Genomic DNA, 24,468 nt, shown 5'->3' on the forward strand with positions numbered 1-24,468 from the left:
AATAGCAAGAGTGAACTACAAATAAAAAATGACAGTCGATAAAGAAACCCATAGCAAACGGAATACCAACATGCAAAACAAAAACGCCGTGAACTTACGCTCCAACCTAAAAATATACGCTATGTGATCAAAAGTATCCGGACACCTGGCTGAAAATGACTTACAAGTTCGTTGCGCCCTCCATCGGTAATGCTGGAATTCAATATCGCGTTGGCCCACCCTTAGCCTTGATGACAGCTTCCACTCTCGCAGGCATACGTTCAGTCAGGTGCTGGAAGGTTTCTTGGAAAATGGCAGCCCAATTGCAGTGAGGAGAGGTATCGATGTCGGTAGGTGAGGCCTGGCACGAGGTCGGCGTTCCAAACCATCCCAAAGGTGTTCTATAGGATTCATTCAGGACTTGGTGTGCAGGCCAGTCCATTACAGGGATGTTATTGTCGTGTAACCACTCCGCCGCAGGCCGTGCATTATGAACAGGTGCTCGATCATTTTGAAAGATGCAATTACCATCCCCGAATAGCTCTTCAGCAGTGAGAAGCAAGAAGGTGCTTAAAACATCAATGTAGGCCTGTGCTGTGATAGTGCCACGCAAAACAATAAGGGGTGCAAGCACCCTCCATGAAAAACACGACCACACCATAACACCAACACCTCCGAATTTTTCTGTTAGCACTACACATGCTAGCAGATGACGTTCACTGGGCATTCATCATACCCACACGCTGCCATTCGATCGCCACATTGTGTACCGTCACTCCACACTGTTCAATCGTCCAATGTTTACACTCCTTACACCAAGCGAGGCGTCGTTTGGCATTTACCGGCGTGATGTATGGCTTATGAGCAGCCGCTCGTCCATTAAATCCCAGTTTTGTCACCTCCTAAGGTGCTTAAAACATCAATGTAGGCCTGTGCTGTGATAGTGCCACGCAAAACAACAATGGGTGCAAGCACCCTCCATGAAAAACACGACCACATCATAACACCACCACCTCCGAATTTTACTGTTAGCACTACACACGCTAGCAGATGACGTTCACTGGGCATTCATCATACCCACACGCTGCCATTCGATCGCCACATTGTGTACCGTCACTCCACACTGTTCAATCGTCCAATGTTTACACTCCTTACACCAAGCGAGGCGTCGTTTGGCATTTACCGGCGTGATGTATGGCTTATGAGCAGCCGCTCGTCCATTAAATCCAAGTTTTGTCACCTCCTAAGGTGCTTAAAACATCAGTGTAGGCCTGTGCTGTGATAGTGCCACGCAAAACAACAAGGGGTGCAAACATCCTCCATGAAAAACACGACCACACCATAACACCACAACCTCCGAATTTTACTGTTAGCACTACACATGCTAGCAGATGACGTTCACTGGGCATTTATCATACCCACACGCTGCTATTGGATCGCCACATTGTGTACCGTCACTCCACACTGTTCAATCGTCCAATGTGTGCCTCCTCACACCAAGTGAGGCGCCGTTTGGCATTTACCGACGTGATGTATGGCTTATGACCAGTCGCTCGACCATGAAATCCAAGTTTTCTCACGTCCTGCCTAACTGTAATAGTACTTGCAGTGGATCCTGATGCAATTTGGAATTCCTGTGTGATGGTCTGAATAGGTGTCTGCCTATTACACATTACAACCCTCTTCAACTGTCGGCAGTCTCTGTCAGATGAGGTCGGCCTGTACGCTTTTGTGCTGTACGCGTGTCTTCACATCGGAAACAGTAGACCTAAGGATGTTTAGGGGGTGAAAATTGTGGTATCAACGATGCCACGGCATAGTTTCAAAGGTTGGCAACTACCACGAGACACCGACGACAGCGCCCTCTAGCTGGTGCTGTGCAGCTCTATGAGCATCGCTACAAATTCAGCCCATTTCATCAGGCGCAGCCAGCCAGGACACTTCACTTCAGCTTCGCACCTCATTCCAAGTTATGTATTCTTATTACTTGAGTAAAGGGGATTTAAATTCATACAGCAGTACCGACGTGTTGTACCTTTTCCTGTTCCTTATCCACGTGCGGCCTCCCAGGGGGGATACAAAAAAAAAAAAAAAATCTCGCTTACAGACGTATGCCACAAGTGATCCGCATCACCTGACCACTCTCGAAGTCCGTGAGTTCCGCAGAGCGCCCCATTCTGCTCTCTCACGATGTCTAATTACTACTGAGGTCGCTGATATGGAGTACCTGGTGTTAGGTGGCAGCAAAATGCACCTAATATGAAAAACATATGTTTTAGGGGTATCTGGATACTTTTGATCACATGGTGTAGGTTCCCTAGGAGCTCAGATTGTGACTGTGCAGATGGTGCTCAACAAGCTTGAGGAATGGTAATACGGTACGACTGTGCCCGCAGCGACGTCGGGCGAGGAGGCGATGGACCCGAGCGTGTCGATCCCGAAGGCGACGATCGTGTCGATGTCGGTGGTGACGCTGAGCTACGTGCTGGTGAGCGCGGCGCTGACCATGGTGCAGCCCTTCTCGAGCATCGTGCCGGACGCGGCGCTGCCCGAGGCGTTCGCGAGCCTGGGCCTGCCCTGGGTTCGCTGGGCCGTGGCCCTGGGCGCGCTGTCCGGCATGACCACGACGCTGTTCGGCTCGCTGTTCGCGCTGCCGCGCTGCATGTACGCCATGGCCGCTGACGGGCTGCTCTTCTCCTGCCTCGGCCGCATCAACCAGCGGACGCAGGTGAGCGCCGTCTATCGTACTCACTGCAGCACCACGTTCTCGTCACTCCTAGCTGTACAAAACTAGCCGCCGATGACCCACGGGCGTCTGCAGATATTTTCCCAAGAAGAGCAAGATTCTAAAATTGCGATCTTTCTTACAAAGCTGATTCGTTGAGTTTGACAAGATATCACGCCCTAAGAACGAAATTTGACAGGAAGCTCAACAAATTTATTGCATGTGGAACTACAGATTGGTGTCCAGTCAGTGTTTTTAGGATAGACTGCTCTGATGCCACATTAATACTAATGAAAGTGAAGAGACAAAAAATTAACTTTAAAAAAAGAAGGCGTTGCAGCTTTAACGCCCTTTAATAATACTTTGTTTACTAATAGGACTTTACATCTGACCTTGTTCATGGATTTATTGCTTTATTTCATGCCTTCTACTTTTAGTGGAGGGTAAAACTGGACGATGTCTATACACAAAGGTGACCGAAGTCAGGGGACAGCGATGCGCAAGTATACAGATGGCAGTGATACGGCATACACATGGTACGAGAGTAATCCCAAAAGTAAGGTGTCCTATTTTTTTTTATAAGTACATGTTGCTGTTGTTGTGGTCTTAAGTCCTGAAACTGGTTTGAAACAGCTCTCCATGCTACTCTATCCTGTGCAAGCTTCTTCATCTCCCAGTACCTACTGCAACCGACATCCCTCTGAATCTGCTTAGTGTATTCATCTCTTGGTCTCCCTCTACGATTTTTACCCTTCACGCTGCCCTCCAACACTAAATTGGTGATCCCTTGATGCCTCAGAATATGCCATATCAACCGATCCCTTCTACTACTCAAGTTGTGCCACAAACTCCTCTTCTCCCCAATTCTATTCAATATCTCCTCATTAGTTATGTGATCTACCCATCTAAACTTCAGCATTCTTCTGTAGCACCACATTTCGAAAGCTTCTATTCTCTTCTTGTCCAAACTATTTATCGTCCATGTTTCACTTCCATACATGGCTACACTCCATACAAATACTTTCAGAAACGACTTCCTGACACTTAAATCTATACTCGATATTAACAAATTTCTCTTCCTTAGAAACGCTTTCCTTCCCATTGCCAGTCTACATTTTATATCCTCTCTACTTCGACCATCATCAGTTATTTTGCTCCCCAAATAGCAAAACTCCTTTACTACTTTAAGTGTCTCATTTCCTAATCTAATTCCCTCAGCATCACCCGATTTAATTCGACTACATTCCATTATCCTCGTTTTGCTTTTGTTGATGTTCATCTTATATCCTCCTTTCATGACATTATCCATTCCGTTCAACTGCTCTTCCAAGGTTTTTGCTGTCTCTGACAGAATTACAATGTCATCAGCGAACCTCAAAGTTTTTTTTCTTCTCCATGGATTTTAATACCTACTCCAAATTTTTCTTTTGTTTCCTTTACTGCTTGCTCAATATAAACACTGAATAGCATCGGGGAGATGCTACAACCCTGCCTCACTCCCTTCCCAACCACTACTTCCCTTTCATGTCCCTCGACTCTTATAACTGCCATCTGCTTTCTGTACAAATTGTAAATAGCCTTTCGCTCCCTGTATTTTACCCCTGCCACTTACAGAATTTGGAAGAGAGTATTCCAGTCAGCATTGTCAAAAACTTTCTCTAAGTCTGCAAATGCTAGAAAGGTAGGTTTGCCTTTCCTTAATCTAGCTTCTAAGATAAGTCGTAGGGTCAGTATTGCCTCACGTGTTCCAATATTTCTACAGAATCCAAACTGACCTGTTTATTTCTACAATGGCTTACATCATTTTAGAGCTTGAACATTTAGCTATTTTTCGACATAATCACCATTTCTGTCGACGCATTTTTGTAGACGTTGTGGCAGTTTTTGTATGCCCATGTCATACCAGCTCGCCGCCATGCTGTTCAGAAAGTTATGAACCTCTTCTTTCACCTCGTCGTTGGAGCTGAATCGCTTTCTGGCCAAACGTTCTTTTAACCTAGGGAACAGGTGATAGTCACTGGGCGCCAAGTCAGGACTATGGGGTGGGTGCTTATGTTCCACTGAAATTGTTGCAACGGTTTGCCGAGCGATGTGTGGGCGAGCGTTGTCATGGGGAAAGCGTACGCCCTTGCTCAACATTTCTCTTCTCCGGTTCTGAATAGCGCGTTTGAGTTTTTTCAGAGTCTCAAAGTACCTGTCAGCGTTAATTGTGGTCCCAGTGGGCATAAAGTCGACCAACAATACCCCTTTCCGATCCCAAAAAATTGTTGTCGTAACTTTACCGGCAGACTGTAAACTCTCTACACAACTTACGAACATTTTTGACATCCATGCACGACTCACCGTACACTTCCGTCAATTGGCGATGGATTTCAATGGGCGCAGTGCCCTTTGCGTTCAAAAACCGAATAATTACGCGCAAATCGCACTTGGCGGTAACATCCAACGGAAGCCCTATTCTCAACGGCTGCCAAGCCAAGACTGAGCGCCTCAGCGCGGAGTGCGCACGTTTACACACAGCGCGTGAAGCACTCTTCATAACAGTGTAACCAACTGCCACACAGAGTTCTGTATTTATATAAAAAAAAAAAAAATTAGGAGACCTTAATTTTGGGATTACCCTCGTATAAAAGGGCAGTGCATTGGCGGAGCTGTCATTTATACTGAGGTGATTCGCGTGGAAAGGTTTCTGACGCGATTGTGGCCGCACTATGGGAATGAACAGACTCTGCACACGGAATGGTAGTTGGAGCTAGAGGCATGGAACAATCAGTTTCGGAAATCGTTGGAGAATTCAGTATTTCGAGATGCAAAGTGTCAAGAGTGTGGCAAGAATACCATATTTCACCCATTACCTCTCACCACAGACAACACAGTGGCAGAGGACCTTCACTTAGTGGCCGAGGGCAATGGCGCTTTCATAGAGTTGTCAGTGCTATCAAACAGGCAACACTACACGAAATAACCTCAGAAATCAATGTGGGACGTACGACAAACGTATCCGTTAGGACAGTGCGGGAAGTTTGGCGTTAGTAGGCTACGGCCGCAGACGACCAACGTGAATGCCTTTTCTAACGGCACGACATCACCCGTACTGCCTCCCCTGGAATTGTAAACACATCGGTTGGAACCTAGACGACTCAAAAACGGCCTGGTCAGATGAGTCCTGACTACAGTTGATAAGAGCTGATGGTAGGTTTTGAGTGTGGCGGAAACCCCATGAAGCCACGGACCAAAGCTGTCAACAAGGCACTGTGTAAGCTGCTGGTGGCTCCATAATGGTGTGGACTGTGTTTTCGTGGAATGGATTGGCTCTTCTGGTCCAACTGAACCCCAGAGCTTTTAAAAACTGCAACATGAAGTCCGTGCCCGTGTATTATCACAACCGGAAAAAAGCATGGATGGATGGTAAGCTGTTCAAAGAACGGCTTCACAGCCAGTTTGTTCCCTCTGTTCGATAATTTTCTAAGGAAAATCATTTGTGTCTCCGTGCGATCCTTTCGACTGGTGACGCGCCATCTCATCCCAGCACCGAGGATTTATGTGATGGAGAAATTGTGGCAAAGTTCTTGCCGCTGAATATTGCACCACATCTACAGCCGATGGACCAGGGTGTACTGCAAACATTAAAACTGATTTACAGAAAACATTTTTTAAGAATGCTGATCCAAGATGCTAGCATTCCTTTAGTGAGCAAAATAAAAAAGACCAATGAGAAGTATGTTGTTTATTGGACCACTGAGGCATGGCAGAATATTTCAGAAAATACTCTGAGAAAATCGTGGAGAAAACTGTGGACATCTCTTGAATTTCAAGGCAACCTAGCTGAAAATGAAGAGGAAAATCTGCTACAAATGATACAGACAATCCATGGATGTGAAGAAGCTAGTGAAGGAGACATAGATGAGTGGATGGCAGCGTATGGGGCATGTGTGGAGAACCTCGCTGACGCTGACTTAGTTGCTGCTGTTACTCAAGACCAGGAAGAAGTGGACTGCTGTAACAAAGAGCCTGAAAGTGACAAAGGCGAGCTGGTGACACACAGTAATGTAGCACAAGCCCTTGACCTCGCGCTACATTCTGACTAGATGTTTATGAGACGATAGCTTAACTATGCGTCATATAACAGACAGTCTTCACTATGCCAAAAAACAATGACTGAGTTTTTGTCATCTAAAAAGTAGGGATAAAATATCCGAGGTATTTTAGTAAATTTGGCAGCTGTTCTTTCATTGTAATGCATTGTTTACATCTAATGTTTTCTTGCCAATTTTTCTAATACATGTTTGCTGTACTGTGTTTGTACAGCAGTTTACCGCACAGTTATCCATACTTAGACTGACATTTTTCATGTTTGGATTAACCGAATGTTCGGCTTACCGGGGTTCAGATTAGTAGGACTCTACTGTATTTGTTTTACCGATGTGAATTAATGGAGCCAGTAAAGTTTGAAGAATAACCAGTAGACCTCAAATGAAATCCAGCAGTGATAGCACTGCCTTGGCCTGTGCTCACTGCTACTGTCAGGCACGCACTGCTATTGAGGCACTGTTGTACTGAACTTTATTCTTAAAGTTTTACTGTCCCTGTTAATACATATCGACGAAACAAATATCGCACTGAACTAAACTTGGACCGCGCTATCGAATGGTCATGTAAAATTCCACTTTAAAAATAATTTTGTTTGTATCAGGCAACAATCCAATGCTCTCTGTCAACAACGGAGGGTCACATGAAAGGAGCAATGAGCTCTATTTGCTTGGTCTGAAGGGTCACATGAAAGGAGCAATGGGCTCTATTTGCTTGGTCTGACGCCAGTTACACAATGCAAAAGCAAAAGTGCCTACATCTGCTGAAACACCAGAGAAAATATGCCTGATGACTCCTAGGAGAACCAACAGCCTTGCCACAGTGGTAACACCACTTCTCATCAGATCACAAAGTTAAGCATTGTCAGGCTGGGCTAGCATTTGGATGGGTGACCATCCCGTCTGTTGAGTGCTGTTGGCAAGTGGGGTGCACTCAGCCCTTGTGACATAAATTGAGGACCTGCTTGATTGACATGTAGTGGCTCTGGTCTCATAAACTGACATACGGCTGGAAGAGTGGTCTGCTGACCACGTGCCCCTCCGTATTTGCATCCAGTGACACCTAAGGGCTGAGGATGACACAGTGGCCAGTCAGTACCATTGGGCCTTCATAGCCTGTTTGGGCAGAGTTTTTATACTCTTAGGAGAGACACACTTTATCAATGGGAAAAGTTACTAGCAAAAATTTCGAGAAGTGCTTACTTCAGATGTTTTTACGATACTCTATTGTAAATTCAGATGGCCAAGGGCTTTTTTTTAACGTCAGGGTACAGGTTTTCTGTTAAAATTAACTATGAGGAAAACAATGGTGTGCTGTCAAAATGTGTGGTTTCATTTTCTTTGTCAGAGTTCAAACTGTGATAGCAGGGCATATGAACCATTAGACAAATTGTTTCTTTCATATATATTCTCTCTCTTTATGTATAACTTTAAACAAAAATTGTATACACAACAATGTGGTAGCCATCAGTTTTACAGAAAAAAGGGAATTGTACTTATGGCTTACCAGCTTATGATTAGAATATTACTACTGAATTTCAATTGACCAAAACTTTGTAGTATTACTCAGTCACAGATTAAAACAATGTGAACTACTGCGGCTGAAGTTACTACCATCACAGGGCAGCTAGAGAGATCTCTCTCTCATACTTTGTATACCAATGACCCCAACCAATTTACCCAATCATTCTAAATGACTTCAGTTCAAAGTTTCATGTGCAATAACAACAAGGCTCAAAGTCAGAGAAAGGGTGAAGAGGAGATGGACAGAGAATGATGGGGAAGGAAATGAATATAGAGATGGGGAAGGAAGAGATGGACAGAAAAAGGAAGAAAGAGATGGCCAGAGAGAGAGGGGGGAGGTGGAGATGGACAGATAGAGGGGAATGAGATGATACTCAGAGAGACTGTGGGAAGGAGAAAGAAATGGACAAAGAGTGCGGGTAGGAAGAGGAGGACAGAGGGAGGGGGGGGGGGGAGGGGTTTAGGATGTATAGCCAATTTCCATACATATTTAACAACTGTGAAGGACTGCCACGTTCACTACCATACCATTTTATAAGATGAATAATTGGTTTAATGGAATGATGCAGTCTACACCAATGTAATTCTAAAGCTCACTGATTTTTCTTTATATAGTATATGGTACACAGATGTGAATGCCTTTCTTTGTATCTACTCTATTACACAGCTTACACAGCTACCATAAGAAAACCCCATAGGTTTGGCTTTCATCATGTGTTTTGAGGCAAATGAAAATGAGATGTCAACAGAGGTGAAATTCCTCAAGTGAGTGCCTAAATAATAATTAGGAATAGTTTATGAGAAAAAATATGAATAAAATTATATCCAAAACAAAAGCTAAACAGAAAGAGTTATGTCACAGTCAGGGCAGATGTAAAATATTACAAGCAGTAAGAATATTGGGTAAATCAGTTTCAGCTGAAATGCAGTTTACACAGTCACAATATAAGACACAAAAATGATTTTCATGTAGACTTTGCCTCCTTGTACAGGGTTCAAATGAAGTTACGTGTTCTGCTGAGGAAGATATTCAAAAAGCCCTCTCTTATACAAAGCATAGCCACTCTACAAATTATCTGAATACAAATATTGGAAAGTTCTGTTAGCTACCTGGAAAGTAATAGTGTTAATCGTACAGCTGCATAGCTTGTAGTAGCTACTTTAAATAGAACTCATATTCTTTGAAAAATATCACCGTAGTTAAGTAATGTGCTACCAATAGCTCTTGAAAAGCATTTGTATATGGACACAGCAGTTTGTTCAAAATAGTAACTTTCTTTGTAATTTATTCATTTACATTAACTTCTCAATGGGGAACTTGAAACTTTCAGCACAAGTCAGGAACATGTAGAGGAACTCTGGCATAAGTTTGAAAGAATAATTGACCACACGCTGGTTAGATACATACCCAGTAGAACAGTTCATAATGGAAAGGAACCTCCATGATACATAGTTACTGTAAAGAAACTTCTAAAGAAAAGAGTTTACTGCATAATAGATGTAAGACAATGTGCAGGGCTACAGATAGAGAGATGCTGAATGAAATGTGTTTGGCTGTCAAGAGAGGAATGCATGGTGCCTTCAGTCACTACCACACCAGAATATTGTCAGATGACATTTTACAAAATCCAAAGAAATTGTGGTCATATGTAAAGGTTGTTAGTGGCACCAAAGTTAGCCCCTTGTGAATGAGACAGGAACTGAAATTGAGGGTGCAAAGCAGAAGCTGAAATTCTTAACTCCATTTTAAAATGTTTCTGCACAAAACTGAGGAGAATTGCCCCAGTTTAGTCCTCTTACCACTGAAAAGATGAATGAAGTAAGTATTAGTGTCAGAGGTGTTGAGAAACAGCTGAAATTGTTAAAATTGAACAAAGCTTCAGTCTCCAATCAAATCTCTATCAGATTCTATGCTGAATTTGTGGATGAGTTAGTCCCTCTTCTAACTATAATCTATCATAGATCCCTAGAACAGTTCTTGGAAAAAGGCACAGATCACACCCACCCACAAGAAAGGTAGCAGAAATGATCCACAAAGCTACCATCCAATATCCTTGACATCAATTTGCTGTAGAATCTTAGAAAATATTCTGAACTCAAACATAGTGAAGTATCTTGAACAGAATGGGCTCTTCAGTGCCAACTAGCAAGTATTTCGAAAATATTGATCATGTGAAACCCAACTCACCCCACTTGCCTTGGAGCAAGGCAACCAGGTAAATGCAATGTTTCGTGATTTCTGAAAAGCATTTGACTCAGTACCTCACCTACACTTATTGTCAAAAGTATGATCATATGGGCTATCAAGTAAAATTTGTGACTGAATTGAAGACTATCTGATAGGGAGGACACAACATGTTATCTTGGATGGAGAGTCACTGTCAGATGTAGAAGTAACTTTGGGAGTGCCCCAGGGAAGTGTGTTGGGACCCTTGCTGTTCATGTTGTATGCTAATAACCTTGCAGACAATATTAATAATAAAATTAGGCTTTTTGCAATGGATACAGTCACCTATAATGAAGTACTATCTGAAAGAAGCTGCATAAATATGCAGTCAGAGCTTGATAAGATATCAACATGGTGCAGAGATTGGGAACTTGCTCCAAATGTTGAGAAATCTAAAATTTTGCACTACACAAAACAAAAAAACGTAGTATCCTCTGACTATAATATCAATGAGCCACTGTTGGAATTGCCCAATTCATGCAAATATCTGAGTGTAACACTCTGTAGGGATATGAAATGGAATGCTCATGTCGATTCAGTCTTGGGTAAAGCAGGTGACAGATGTCAGCTTATTGGCAGAATACTGGGGACATGTAATCAGTCCACAAAAGAGGTTGCTGAGAAATCACTCATGTGACCCATCCTAGAACATTGCTCAAGTGTGTGGGACTTATACCAGATAGGACTAACGGGGGATATTGAACATATACAGAGATGGGCAGCATAAATGGTCACAGGTCAGTTTAATCTGTGGGAGAGTGTCACAGAGATACTGAAGGAACTGAACTGGCAGACTCTTGAAGACATGCATCAACTATCCTGAGAAAGTCTATTAACAAATTTTCAAGAACTGGCTTTAAATGATTTCTCTAGGGATATACTACAACCCCCTATGTATTACTTACACAGGGATCTGGAGAATAAGATTAGAATAATTGCTGCATGCACAGAGGCATTCAAAAAATCATTCTTCCCACACTCCATATGCATATGGAACAGGAAGAAACCCTTATAACTGGTACAATGGGACATGCCCTCTGCCATGCATCTCACGGTTGTTTCAAAGAGTATAGATGTAGATGAAGGACAGCATTAAGCAGTACAGAAACAGTTTTCTACTATTACAGTATATAGATTAAATGTCTATAATTTGCTTGTCTTTTGTTAAAGTATACCTTGACTTTTGCCGGCCGCGGTGGCCGAGCGTTTCTAGGCGCTCAGTCCGGAACCGCGCGACTGCTACGGTCGCAGGTTCGAATCCTGCCTCGGGCATGGATGTGTGTGATGTCCTTAGGTTAGTTAGGTTTTAGTTGTTCTAAGTTCTAGGGGACTGATGACCATAGATGTTAAGTCCCATAGTGCTCAGAGCCATTTTGAACCTTGACTTTTTACACATCTCTGATAGTTCTCCTTCCTGACAGAATCTGCAAAATAAAGTGAATGAATGAATTTGAGATGAAGTTGTCGTCTTCTTACCTTCAATATACAAGAGCAAATGCTGGTCACAGTCGTGCCCCATAGTCATAGGTGTGCCTCATAGCCCTAATAAGATCACCAGACAAAAAAATTAGTCACCCCTAGAGACATCATTACAAGCATCATTTAATAACATTTAGTTCTGCCCCTGGACTTGATAACCAGCTTCATTTGTCTAGGAATTGAATCCACAAGATTGTGTAGGTATGTCACATACAGATCAAGCCACTCAGGATTTGGTTCCATAATTTAATCAAACTGTGGAGGTGCTGATTTCGAAATTTTACCTGCTGTTCCAACATGTCCCACAGATTTTCTATGAGATTCAAGTCATATCATTTTTCAGACCAGTCAAGATGTAATAGAGTGGAGAAGTGTCCAGAAAATCAGTTGCATATTCTTTTACCCCAGTGAACTTCCCCATTATCATCTTTATGAGCCTGTGTCAGCTGTGGCCTCATGTGAGATGACTGACTTGAAATGTTCATTGCATGCAGTTCCTGTCACAATGTTCCCTTGCTGATAGGTTGAAAGGGACTTTCATTCGCTGCTTGCAGCAATTCCTGTCAGGTTTGGAAGCAATTGTGATTCATCAGCTGTGAACTGCTTCCCCAATCCCTCTCAGTCATGATCTTTTTCCAGTCACAATTCTGACATTGTGTTTTGGGGCCACATGTGTTACACCACTGTTTATAGACATGTTGAACAGCCCATCATGAAACACCAACAAACCCAGCAACTTCATGGCCACAAGTACATCCAACACCATTGATCCTTTCTGCCACTCTGTCATTTGCCTGTGTTTATGTACAATGTCCACTTGAAACACGAATATCTGACTGATAGCTACCACCTTATGCTCACATAGAGACAGTGCATGTGCAGTTGAGCCTGTGACTTGACTGCTGTGCTATCTGTAAAAATGAACATTTAACAACCTGCCCATTTGTTCTCAACTGTGACGACCTCCAAACTGCCAATGGCCCTGCATCACAGTTTGACCAGTAAACAATAAGTCAACATGATTTGACCAACTTGGCTAGTCCAGTTCTTTCCCCTAACTTACATTGTATTGACACCTGCTGTCAAACATGTACTGTCTGCTATGAATAGGTGACATGATGAGTTCTAATACCATTGGGTTGTATGCTACGAGATAATTCTAAACTACACTAATGGTGGTAACAATATATTCAATGTTCACATTAATTCATTTGTTTTATGCCTATTTGTTTCTGTTGTTATGATTTTCTTTAATTTATACTAGCCAGCAAGAGATCATAGCTACACAAAAAAAACAAGTCTCTCTCTCTGTTTCAGGTTCCCATAATTAATTTAGCCATATCAGGTATATGCACTGGACTCATTGCTGCATTATTCGACTTAAAGAAACTTGTTGAATTCATGTCCATTGGTACACTGCTGGCCTACACCATTGTGAGTGCATCAGTAATTGTTCTTCGCTATCGACCACCCACTCCTGAGGAAACTGCTGTCTTGGGGCTGGAAATACCATCAGATGACAGCTCACAATCCAGTTTTGATCTGAGCTGGCCACAAGCTGAGGTAAAACCTACATGCACAGGATACATTGATAAGTTATGGAAGCTGTCTTGTACTTATTAGCATAGTAAATTTAATTTAGATATAAGTTGCAGCAAATAACTTTCCCAGACCAAGACTCAAAACCACATCACTGCCTTTTAAGCATACTGTTCATTCAGTTTAGCCAGTTGCAAGAGATAGTTATAGACAGAATATTTGAGATTGCTTGTGAGGCAAACTCAAGTGGCTCGACTGAAGAGCACCATCCCTAAAAATAGTAATCTGTGTTTCAGTGTAAATCTAGAATTAAAATTTAAACTACCACAAAGTTCAGTCCGTATCATGATTTAGATTTTGCTACACAGCATATGATAAAGAAAAAGTTCTATCTTTACTACATTGTTGTCAACTTGTAACAGTTCTATGATTACCACATTGCTATAGTTAACTTCTAATAGAATTGTAATTGTAATTTTGTTTATCCTGTAGGTCATACAATGTGTGCAGAGAAGCACATGATGATATAGGACAAGTCAAAAATGGTGACACATGGATAAAATGATTTTGACAGTGATTTTATAATGATTCAAATGTTCATATAATACAAGTGTGCCAAGAAACAGAAAGGGTATAGGTGGATATGTTGTGAAAATTCAGAATTTCACACTATTTCTAAATAAGTTCACTTTATTAAGGGAAAGAAACATATAAGTAAATAACATGGAAATTCAAAAGGACCATATACATTTAAAAATCCATTACTAAAGTAAAACAGGCTTCTGTATTAAGGTGTTCAGGTTTACACACAAGGTACAGAACATGGGCAGAACAAATTTTTATGTTTCAGGATATTCATCTATACTATGACAACACTTCTGCAATAAATTCTTATGGACAGCAGTTTTAAATTTTGAAGTGTCTTTTATTGTTTTAATGTTACTAGGTAGCTTACTATACAGTCTGTTTCCTGTTTGCAATGGTCCTTTCTGTTTTAGTATTGTGTATGCATGTTCAAAATGTGTATCCTATTCTCTCCTTGTGTTATACAGATGGATACTCTGGTTAGTCAATACAATCCTGTTGCTAGTTTCTAAGACTTTCCTAAGAAATACTATTACTTGTAAGATATATAGGGGTGGTAGTGGAAAGATATGAAGTTTCTTAAATAAGGGCTTGCATGAGCTTCTTGTGGCAGCATTTTCTATGGTTCTTACAATTCTCTGTTGGCATATAAAACAACTTTTACTGGTAGGTGCATTTCCCCAAAAGATTATGCCATATCACAACAAAGATTCTGCCTGAGTGAATTATAAATTTTTCAGTGTCTCTTTTGATGTGCAACCAGAAAGAATTTTGATTGTATAACAATTGGTATTCAATTGATTTGTAATGTATTTTGCATGTTGGATTCATCTTAGATCTTCTGGGATCCATATTCCAAGAAATTTTGTAGAGCTTACATTTTCAAGAGCTCTGGTAAACAACTCTATGTCTCATGTTAGTGGGCATTTATTTTGCACTGTGTGTAAGTGCATGGTAACTGTTTTTTCTACGTTTATTATTAAATTGTTTATAAAAAGCCAGCCTGTAATATGGGAGGTACACTTTTTAATCTCATGCAGTAATTTTGCTCTGGTCTCTTCTTTTATTATCACATTTGTGTCATCTGTGAATCTTATGTAATTGTGGTGTGGACTGGTCGGTTCCAAGTCATTTGGTACACCGTACTTAATGCTCTGCTTTTCTGAGCAGTAGGACTTTATCTTGTTCCCTTCTTGGATAGCAAGCTCAACTACTTGCTCTCTATTTTGGAGATATTATTTGATCCACTCACAGGCTGGGCCCCTAATACCTACAGATTCAAGTTTCTTAAGTAAGATGTTGTGATTGATGACATTGAATAAGTTAGAGAGGTCTAGAAATATGGCTGAGATATGCTCTTTGCTGTCTATTGCATTTAAGGGTTCATTTAGGAATGCAAAAACAACAGTCTCAGTAGATTTAGAGTTTTGGAATCCATGTTGCATATTGGAGAAGTAATTACTTTTTCTTTGAAACTGATTAGTCTTTTACAATAGAGTTTTTCAATTATTTTGGTAAACTCCGATAGTAGTGAAATAGACCTGTAGTTTGATACTTCTGTTTTTATCCCTTACTTGAACAGAGGTCTTACTTTAGATGTCTTCAATTTTTATGGGGCACCCCTTCTGATAGAGAACAGTTACAGATGTTGACAAGTGGCCTGACTATGAGGGGAGCACATTTCTTCAAGACGTAGTCGGGGATATTGTCAACAGAGAATTTGGGCTTCAGCTCTTTGATTATAGCAAATACTTCCTTTTCATTGGTTGGGTATAGAAAAATAGATTTATTATTTACAGTACATCTGGAATGATTTCTGGGAGTACACTGTAAATTTTGGTTTATAGGAAGTTCATCTATCCCTATAAAGTAGGAATTATATTTATTTGCAATTTTTGTAGGTTCAGTTATCAAGCTGACTTCTCCATTACACAGTTAATATTATGGAAATCTGTCTGTTCTGCTGCAGTTTCCTTCCTTACAATATTCCATATGGCTTTCATCTTATTGGTGGAATTTTTTATGCATATGTCATTTGCCATTATCTTTGTAGGGAAAATGAGTTTACTAATATTATATAGATCCAAATTATCAATTATGGAACACACAAATTGCTAGGAAAAGGGAAAATATTTCTGAGAAGGAAATGGCTATAGCAATTTGTCACAGGTTGTTGTGTCTTCTTATTTATTTATTTATTTTTCAATTTGTTTCGGTCTACTAGGGACCAAGGGGCTATAAATGGTGGTTATATCTGTTGATGGCATCAACAGCAGAACACATGAAATTTACTGCAACTGGCAGCCAACTTAAAACCCAGCAATGAAGCAGTTACTATATTATCTGAAGTGAGAAATTAAAGCCATTGTTGGCAATCACAGGAGTAGGCTACCAAAATCTCCATGCCCTGACTAGAGGACATCATGGCCTGACAGCTGATGGAAGCTCTTCTTCGCTGCAATCAGAAGATACTTCCACTTCAAGTTGGAAGTAAGTTTATGAACAAGTCAAATTCCAGCACTATAGTAAGTGTCTTCATCATGACACATATTCTAGTTGTATAGGACGCCACTTTGTGATCAACCTGAAGAATCCAGAGGAGACAGAATAACAGCTTTGCTATCTTGATGCCAACCAAAACCTAAAGCAGCTGCCTTCAGTTGTGCCCCACTACACTGTAGCTGCCTTCAGTAACATCCTCTGCACTAGTCACTATCTGCAGGTATAGAAAGACAAAAATCTGCAGTTACCATCTAATAAATTATACCCGCAGAAACTATTGCTGCATGTGCAAGCAGAACACATTGTCCCCTTCAAGCAGTTTGTGTTTCAGTACAGGCGCTCCACAACATGAAATATTTAGCTGGATGAAGAGAAGACAATTGACATAACAAATAACTAGGAGCTTTTACAGACTGTCTTCCTGTCACCTCTAACACTTCTGTCAGTGTGTGGCACATTGGCTTTCTTTTCATAATTTTTAATTAGGGGTTGCAATGCCCAACCACATTCATGGAAGTCCATTGTGATGGAGCAGAATGCACACTATCTCACACATTGACCACTCAGCTAATATAACATCATCACATTTAAGAACTCCAAGGGGAGGTACTGGGTTACTTCAACATCAACGTAACTGAAACACATTGGCAGCATCCTTTTCATGTACTGCTCCATACCAACTTAGAATATGCTGCCATAGTGTGGAGAAATGCAGAGTGTGCCATTTACTTCTTTCAGACAAATGTAAATGACAGTAAATTTTGCAAATCTTTAGAATTATTTTGATAAATTGTTCTCCATAGTACAGTAGATGTTTACATGAAAATAATAGCTGGATAAAGTTTGACCATGTGTGGGTTATGTCTCGTTATCTTATCAGAAATGAATAATTTTTAATATAATATATGTAACTTGTAATAGTGTTGCAACGGATTTTTACGTGCGTACGTGCGATGCACCAATTGCGACGGATTATACGTTACTGCTGCAATGCAATTTCTTTTATAATTTTTGTTCACCTACCTCTTTACAGCAGTAGATCTTCTATGTAAAACTCCTGACTGCAGCTACTTATGAGATCACAGAAAAGCAGTGTTGAGGAAACTGTAACCTCATAGCTACACGCCGGAGGCCGCTATAAGAAAAATTTGCCGAAAATTTTCTATGTACTTTAAAGAACTGATTTGGAAAAGGGATGTCACTCATACTTTAAACATGAAGTTCAAATTTAAACCTTCAATAGCTCTTTATTTCCGTTAAGCAAGATCATCAGCCCACATTTACGAAAATTACTAAAGTTTCTGCTCACAGTTATCACCATACCTAAAACAGCCAGAACTTTTACCTTCCCAAATTCCGAAACCAATTACTTGTAACACAGTCAATGATTGGCCAATTACTTCTACACATGATATTCAGTGGTTACCTTTAGTTAAAGTTTATGCTCGCCATAAAATACTCAGTAAGAATATACTCAGTACTGCCACGCTATATAATTCAAAGTTCACTCGTGATTTTCATTGAAACGAATTATCACAACACTCTAAAGTTTTCATAAACAGTTTCTGGTCACTACCAGATACCATTAGCGCTGGACCATAATGCGGTAGTCATCTCAAGACTTCATCTCACACATAATGCAAAAAGTCACATCCAGCATAACCGCCTCCAATGAAAGCTAGCTCGCAACTCCCCTCTCACTCTCCCACACTCAAAACTATATCTCCTCACTAGGAAGCCAACCGTCTCGCGTCTCATTAGCTGTCAGCACTTACGACCAATGAGAACTCACTTCTAGGGTGCGGCTCATGCCAAAATCTAGCAAGCACCAACCAATTCTCTAGGCTCATTGACGTCATCAAATTAACACAAAACTCTCTAATTAAATAAACAAAACAAAATGAACTATAAGCTTTACTCTACATCTGGAAATTTATTATGTAGTCGTGAATGTTCTGACTGTCTTATACATAAGCAGAACACATACTTAGACATCTGACATTCACTAGTAGGGGAACCACTAGTGGATTCGTTCCCACGTTACAGAGTTGGAACACTTGCCAGTTCCTGTAGAGAATTACATGAATGATTTTTAATAATGCCAAATGTCCCACATTCTCTCACGCATGCATTCTCATTCACATGCACCCTAACACACAATACACATATTTACTTAGAATTCTTGAAATTATTATTATAGAAAAGTCACAGAGGTTTTCTGAAACTAAAAACTTTCCAAATTTATATATGAACACTGAAATTGTTATCAGATCATTGTACATAGTCACTGAAGGTGAACTATTACATCACTGTATTTATTTAAATTCTTGACTGTCAGAAAATTAGTTTTTTTTTTAATTTTACTAACTTCCAAAATACAACTATTTTTGATCTCAGACTTTGACATATTGTTTGTTGTCACAACAGAAGTATGTACATCAAATATGACATTCCTCAGATTATTCCTTTATTAGTTATTAATATTTTTAGTTTCGTATAATGTAAGTGGCCTGCCAGCGCTACTCCACTGCATTCACACGCGCAGCTGCAACAGATGGTCGTGACGTCAGTCTGCAGTACACAACTCGTCTGTTACTGACCGTATAATACTCTACTGGCTTACATTGCAGCCCACACACATTCTGAAGTAAAGCTTTTAGTAGACAAATGGGCGATCGTGCACTAGTTGCGACGCCACAGTGTTATGTCTTTAATGGTTTTAGAACAAATAATATGTTAAGCAATGAGAAAAATCTTGTTTTGGGGTATTCTTTTTTACTTGTGAATTATAGAAAGTAGTGACCCTTTGTTTAACGTGACTGGACAACTTAAATTTATTTTTAAGAAATCAGAATTTATTGAAAAATTCTCAACATTTGTTGTCAGTGGCAACAAAGAATCAAAACTGTTCACTAGCAGCTCTCATATAAAATGAGAGAAATCAGAGTACAATGCAGGAAAATGATGTAATTACTCCCCCCCCCCCCCCCCCCCCCCCGTCTCTCTCTCTCTCTCTCTCTCTCTCTCTCTCTCTCTCTCTGTCACTGTCTATATACATCACACTCACTCACTCACAGTAGCCATCTTAGGCGTATTTGTATGCTCAACATTGACACTATCATGTTACAAAATACATATGTACATATGTTTGAAGGATAAAACTTAACTTTTTAGTGTATGTTCACTACTTGGCACTTCTACTTGTCAGTGCTCCACTTTCTTCTCCTTTTATGTAGTGGAAGCTGTCAGAATTGAACAATGTGCATTAGTTTTATGAAGGTATCAAGTTCTGCTTCTTTCTAAAATATACAGTATGTACTCAATTACTTTTGCCCTATGTTGGTAGAATATCAATCTCTCTGTTTCAGATGTTGGAGCTGGTGTCAGCAGGGCACCTTAAGTCCAGTTGCAACTGGATGAGGCCATTGGTCGGTGGCTGTTCCCCAGGCAGTGCTGTGTCAGGAGCAATCTTTGTGTTCATTTGCCTCAGTGTAGCATTTGCTGTACAAGTTCAGCTTTGTGAGAATGAGCTTCGCGCAGGAGTTTGGTGGGCTGTTCTGATGACTTCCTTCTTGTTTTTCTGCCTCTGTGGATGTGAGTTATATGTCTTGTATACTACACTGCACAATTTTTAAATGACAAGTACATTCTCTATACATAGCAATGTTAGTATACGTGCCATGGCTGAAGCCTTCTACTTTAAATTTAGTATGTGTATGAGAACTGATATTTCTATTGGAGCAGAACAATCCATCATGTACCACACAGTATTTACAAATTTGTAAGACCTGTGAGCCATGTGTGCTCAACTTGAAGTTGAAAATGAAAATGTGATTTATTTCCTGTTAGATGTACTAGATGACTGTGTTGGTGACTAAGCTTTCCATTCATCTTTGTCTCTGCCACACTCATTGCACATTGTATACTAATAGATCGAAAGCATCAAGACCCTCCCATGTAATGTAGAACTAACCACCAGATGTCATGAGAGGCAGACCCAGCAGTATAAAAGGAGTTGGGGAGTATTGTATTATCAGCAGAGAACCAATAACACCAGACTGGGTCAGTCAGGGGAGCTCAGAGGCTTTGGACATGAACTAGTCATTGGATGTCATCTGGGTAATAAATCCACAACACTTGTAAAGATCCCATATCAACTGTTAGTGATGTGACTGTGAAGTGGCAACATGAAGGTACAAACCACAGCTGAATGAAGACCAAGCAGACCTCATGTACTGGCAGACATGGACTGTCAAGCATTGTAGAGGGTAGTTGTAAAAAAAAATCGAATGAGATCAGCCAGAGGAATCCTTGAATAGTTTCAAAATGCTACCAGCAGTCTGGCTAAAACAATGACTGTGAGCAGGGAATAAAAGGAATAGTTGTGCAGCTGCTCTTGCCACACATATCTGTAGTAAGTGCTAAGCAGATTTGAGATGGCATAAAGAGTAACACCGCTGGATAGCAAATGACTAGACACAAATGACATGAGTGCTGAATCATGCTATACCCTGTGACAATCTCTTGGGAGGAAATGTGTTGCAGTAGAGGGGAGATTTTCTTGGTTAGGATGTGGTCGCCTCTGCCAAACACTTGGGTGTGACTTGCAGAGGGGTGATATGGATTCAGATGTAGATTGTGCTTAAGAAAATGCTAGATGAGAAAGGATATGAACGCATATTATAGCAGTGTGTACTGTGTACAGTAGAGCAATATTTATGAGATGATGATGTGCACATGAAATGCACATGAAGTGCACCCAGTCATAAAGCAATATCTGTGAGATAATGGTTTGTGGACAATAACATTCCTGAACTAGACTGACCTTCTCTGAGCCCCAACCTGAACCCCAACTTTGGGATGAGTTGGAATGTTGACTTTACTCTCAATCCTAGGGGCCAACATCACTACTTTCTCTCATTCCAGCTCCTGAGGAAAAATGGGCTTGTATTCTTCCACAAACATTCAGACACCTCACTGAAAGTGTTCCCAGCAGAGTTAAAGCTGTTATAAAGGTGAAGAATGGTGGACATACCTCATACAAATGCCCACTAAGAAGTGTGTGGAACCACTTGATCACACAGTGTACGTCATTATTAGCCGAAAAAAAAAAAAAAAAAATTTTAAATGACAGGTTAGAACCCTAATTCATGAAGGAAGGAAGAAAGACTAGGCTTTAATACATAGTCAGTGATGAGGCAACCAGAGATGGGTTAGATGTACAGATTGGACAGTATGTGGAAGAAATTAGGCATGTCCTTTTCAAATTAACCATCCTGGCATTATCTGAAGTGATTAAGGATAACCACAAAAATCCTAAATGTGAGATCTCATTCAAACTAGGCCACTTGGAACACCATACATTTGCCCTACATTTCTGTCTACAGTGGGAAACCGTTTTGAAAGTTGTCCCCTGGAAAGACCTTCATGTCTAAAACCACATTCTGCATTATCTCCTCTCTAGCCCCAAAACTGAACCCTTATGGGGTCATTTTTAGTTTGAAAACTAGAAATGTGTCAAGGAGACGTGTCTGGAGAGCAAGGAGCTTGACATACAAATGGAATTCCATTTTCTTACCATGAAAAACTGGACTAACTGTGATGAATGAGTTGGAGCATTGATGTGATGCAGAGGTGAGTCTTACTCCTTTGAGAGGTATTTTATGCCAAACTGCAACATAAGATCATTAGAGAACTCCTTGAAAATACATTTTGTTATCGTTTGTCTTACCAGTGCATATTCATATTGTATAGTTCCATGGGTTTCAGAGAACACACTCAGCACTGTCTTAGTCTTTCATTACATCTATTATAGCTTTTCTGGCCTTCAAGAAAAGAAACTCATAGATTTTATTTTCTGTACCTGTGAGTCCAGCCCATATACACACTCTTGTGAAAGATTAGAATTATTATAGTTTTCAGAAACTCTGTGAATTTTAAAATTCTTAAGTAAAAATCATGTACAAAATATTGGCTCATTTGAACCTCTTAAACAATATCTTGTGTGGTCATGTGTGACTTATTATTATTAGATTGTGCACCTTTTCATCAAAACCTGCAGTGCAAGCAATTTACAAGTTCCACCTTGAGTTATGACAATGTTGCCTTTTTATCTAGTTGACTGAACATGTAACTCTTTCTACATGTTTTAGTTGCCCTTTGTACTTTGGCAATCATTCATCACCGAAGCAATTCAACATGAATGTCTTCGAAGAGATCAAGTCTATTTGTTCTATTTGTTGATAATAGTTCCAATATAATTTCATCATGAGCTGTCTTGTTAGATCTCTTTTCTAGGTAATTTTTGACAAAATCATTTAGTATTGGATTGTTTGTTGGATGATTGAAGTCTCCTCCAATGATGATGGTGTGAATGAACAATATATTTACTAGCTATCTCAGGTTTTCTGTAGGCCTAAAGTTTTCTGTTACATTTGGGGATGAGTCTGATTGTTAATAGAAGAATCCAGTTATGAAGTTGTGTCCATCCTTGATATTATGTTTTGCCCACATAACCTTGTAAGCAACTTCAGTATACATCCTGAAGGATTTGCGTTTCTTGCTTATGGTTGGTGAATGTATCACTTCCATTTCTTATCAGTCTTCCCTTTTGATATACATTTAAATTCACCAAAAATAACTCACTGCTATCACTTTCAGGTTTTAGCCCATTTTCTGTATCTGGTATTATGTGAGTTCCATTGTCTTTTTAGGAGCACTTCAAAACCTGGTTAAACAGTTGACCAAAAGGCTTTTAATAGTTCCAGCTTTACAGCACATACTTTGGACTTTACACTAACACCATTTTGGGTTCTCATACAGCTCTCACTATATCATCTGGATGGAGGTACACTTAATCTAAAAACCTCTGGTGTGTACTCCACACAAAGTCAGCTGCCTGGGTTTCAGCCTTGCCTATAAAGTTTACCGCTGACCCACTTAGGCAGACAATGGTGCAAGGCTAGCAAGTAGCAGCAGCCTAACATGTCACAGAATCTTCAAAGTCTCTGTTTGAAATCATTCAATTGACTCAGAACCAGGGGTCATAATCAGTTCTGGATACAATACAACAGACTGTTAGCTTCCTAGAAATATGAAGAGGCTGGTGTTCTCAGCCATATCTGCCAGTCACTAGAATGATCCAAGTATGACCTCAGAGGTCAGATGATGTACATTATTTTTTCCTAAGTGTGCACAACCTACTGTTTGTTGCAACTTGTTTTCTCAATGCTGGAAAAGTCTCTTTAACATGTAGAATGAAGTGTCCAGGCATACGTACTAAGTACCTATGGTGATGTTGTTCACTTGAATTGCTGACAGTCAACAGACCCCTACCCTCTTGTGCTTTCTTTCCCTGGACACGGGCCACAGCAAGTGCCCCAGCAGGTGAAGTGTGTCTCACTGAATCAATTTCAGTTTCATTGGGAGACAACATCTCAAATTTGTTAGTTGCAAATATGGGTGAAATGCCTTGAGTTCAGTCATTGTATAAAGTTCTCATATTACTGTCCTTGAAAACTAACAGTCATATTAATGCGTAAATAATGTGCACAGTAATTGTCATTGTGAATAATACAGTTCACAGTCTGACCCTATTTTTACAGTTAGCATTACTGAAGTTTGACATAGTCCATGATACTAATTACACATTCACTACCCATTTAATCATTTTAAACCCTCATTGGGTTACTGAATAAAGTCCTAGACATGAAATCTAGATGAACTCTAGAATATTTCTGACCTACAATTTATACTACTGTGCATCGTCTGCAGGATATTTCCACATATTAATGGACTTAGGTCTTGCTCCATTCAAACTC

At 40.4% G+C, this 24,468-nt stretch overlaps 1 protein-coding gene across 1 annotated transcript in view; it reads left to right on the forward strand.

The window, feature by feature from the left end:
• LOC124605584 (cationic amino acid transporter 4) overlaps positions 1–24,468 on the forward strand; it is a 237,570-nt gene that overhangs the window by 180,942 nt on the left and 32,160 nt on the right. Inside the window, exons 6-8 of the mRNA XM_047137366.1 lie at positions 2,376–2,707; positions 13,340–13,585; positions 20,017–20,242. Of these exons, the coding sequence (XP_046993322.1) occupies positions 2,376–2,707; positions 13,340–13,585; positions 20,017–20,242 (804 nt within the window). The remainder of the gene's footprint in view (positions 1–2,375; positions 2,708–13,339; positions 13,586–20,016; positions 20,243–24,468) is intronic.

Source organism: Schistocerca americana, chromosome 3 (genome assembly GCF_021461395.2).
Source record: "Schistocerca americana isolate TAMUIC-IGC-003095 chromosome 3, iqSchAmer2.1, whole genome shotgun sequence".
Classification (NCBI taxonomy): domain Eukaryota; kingdom Metazoa; phylum Arthropoda; class Insecta; order Orthoptera; family Acrididae; genus Schistocerca; species Schistocerca americana.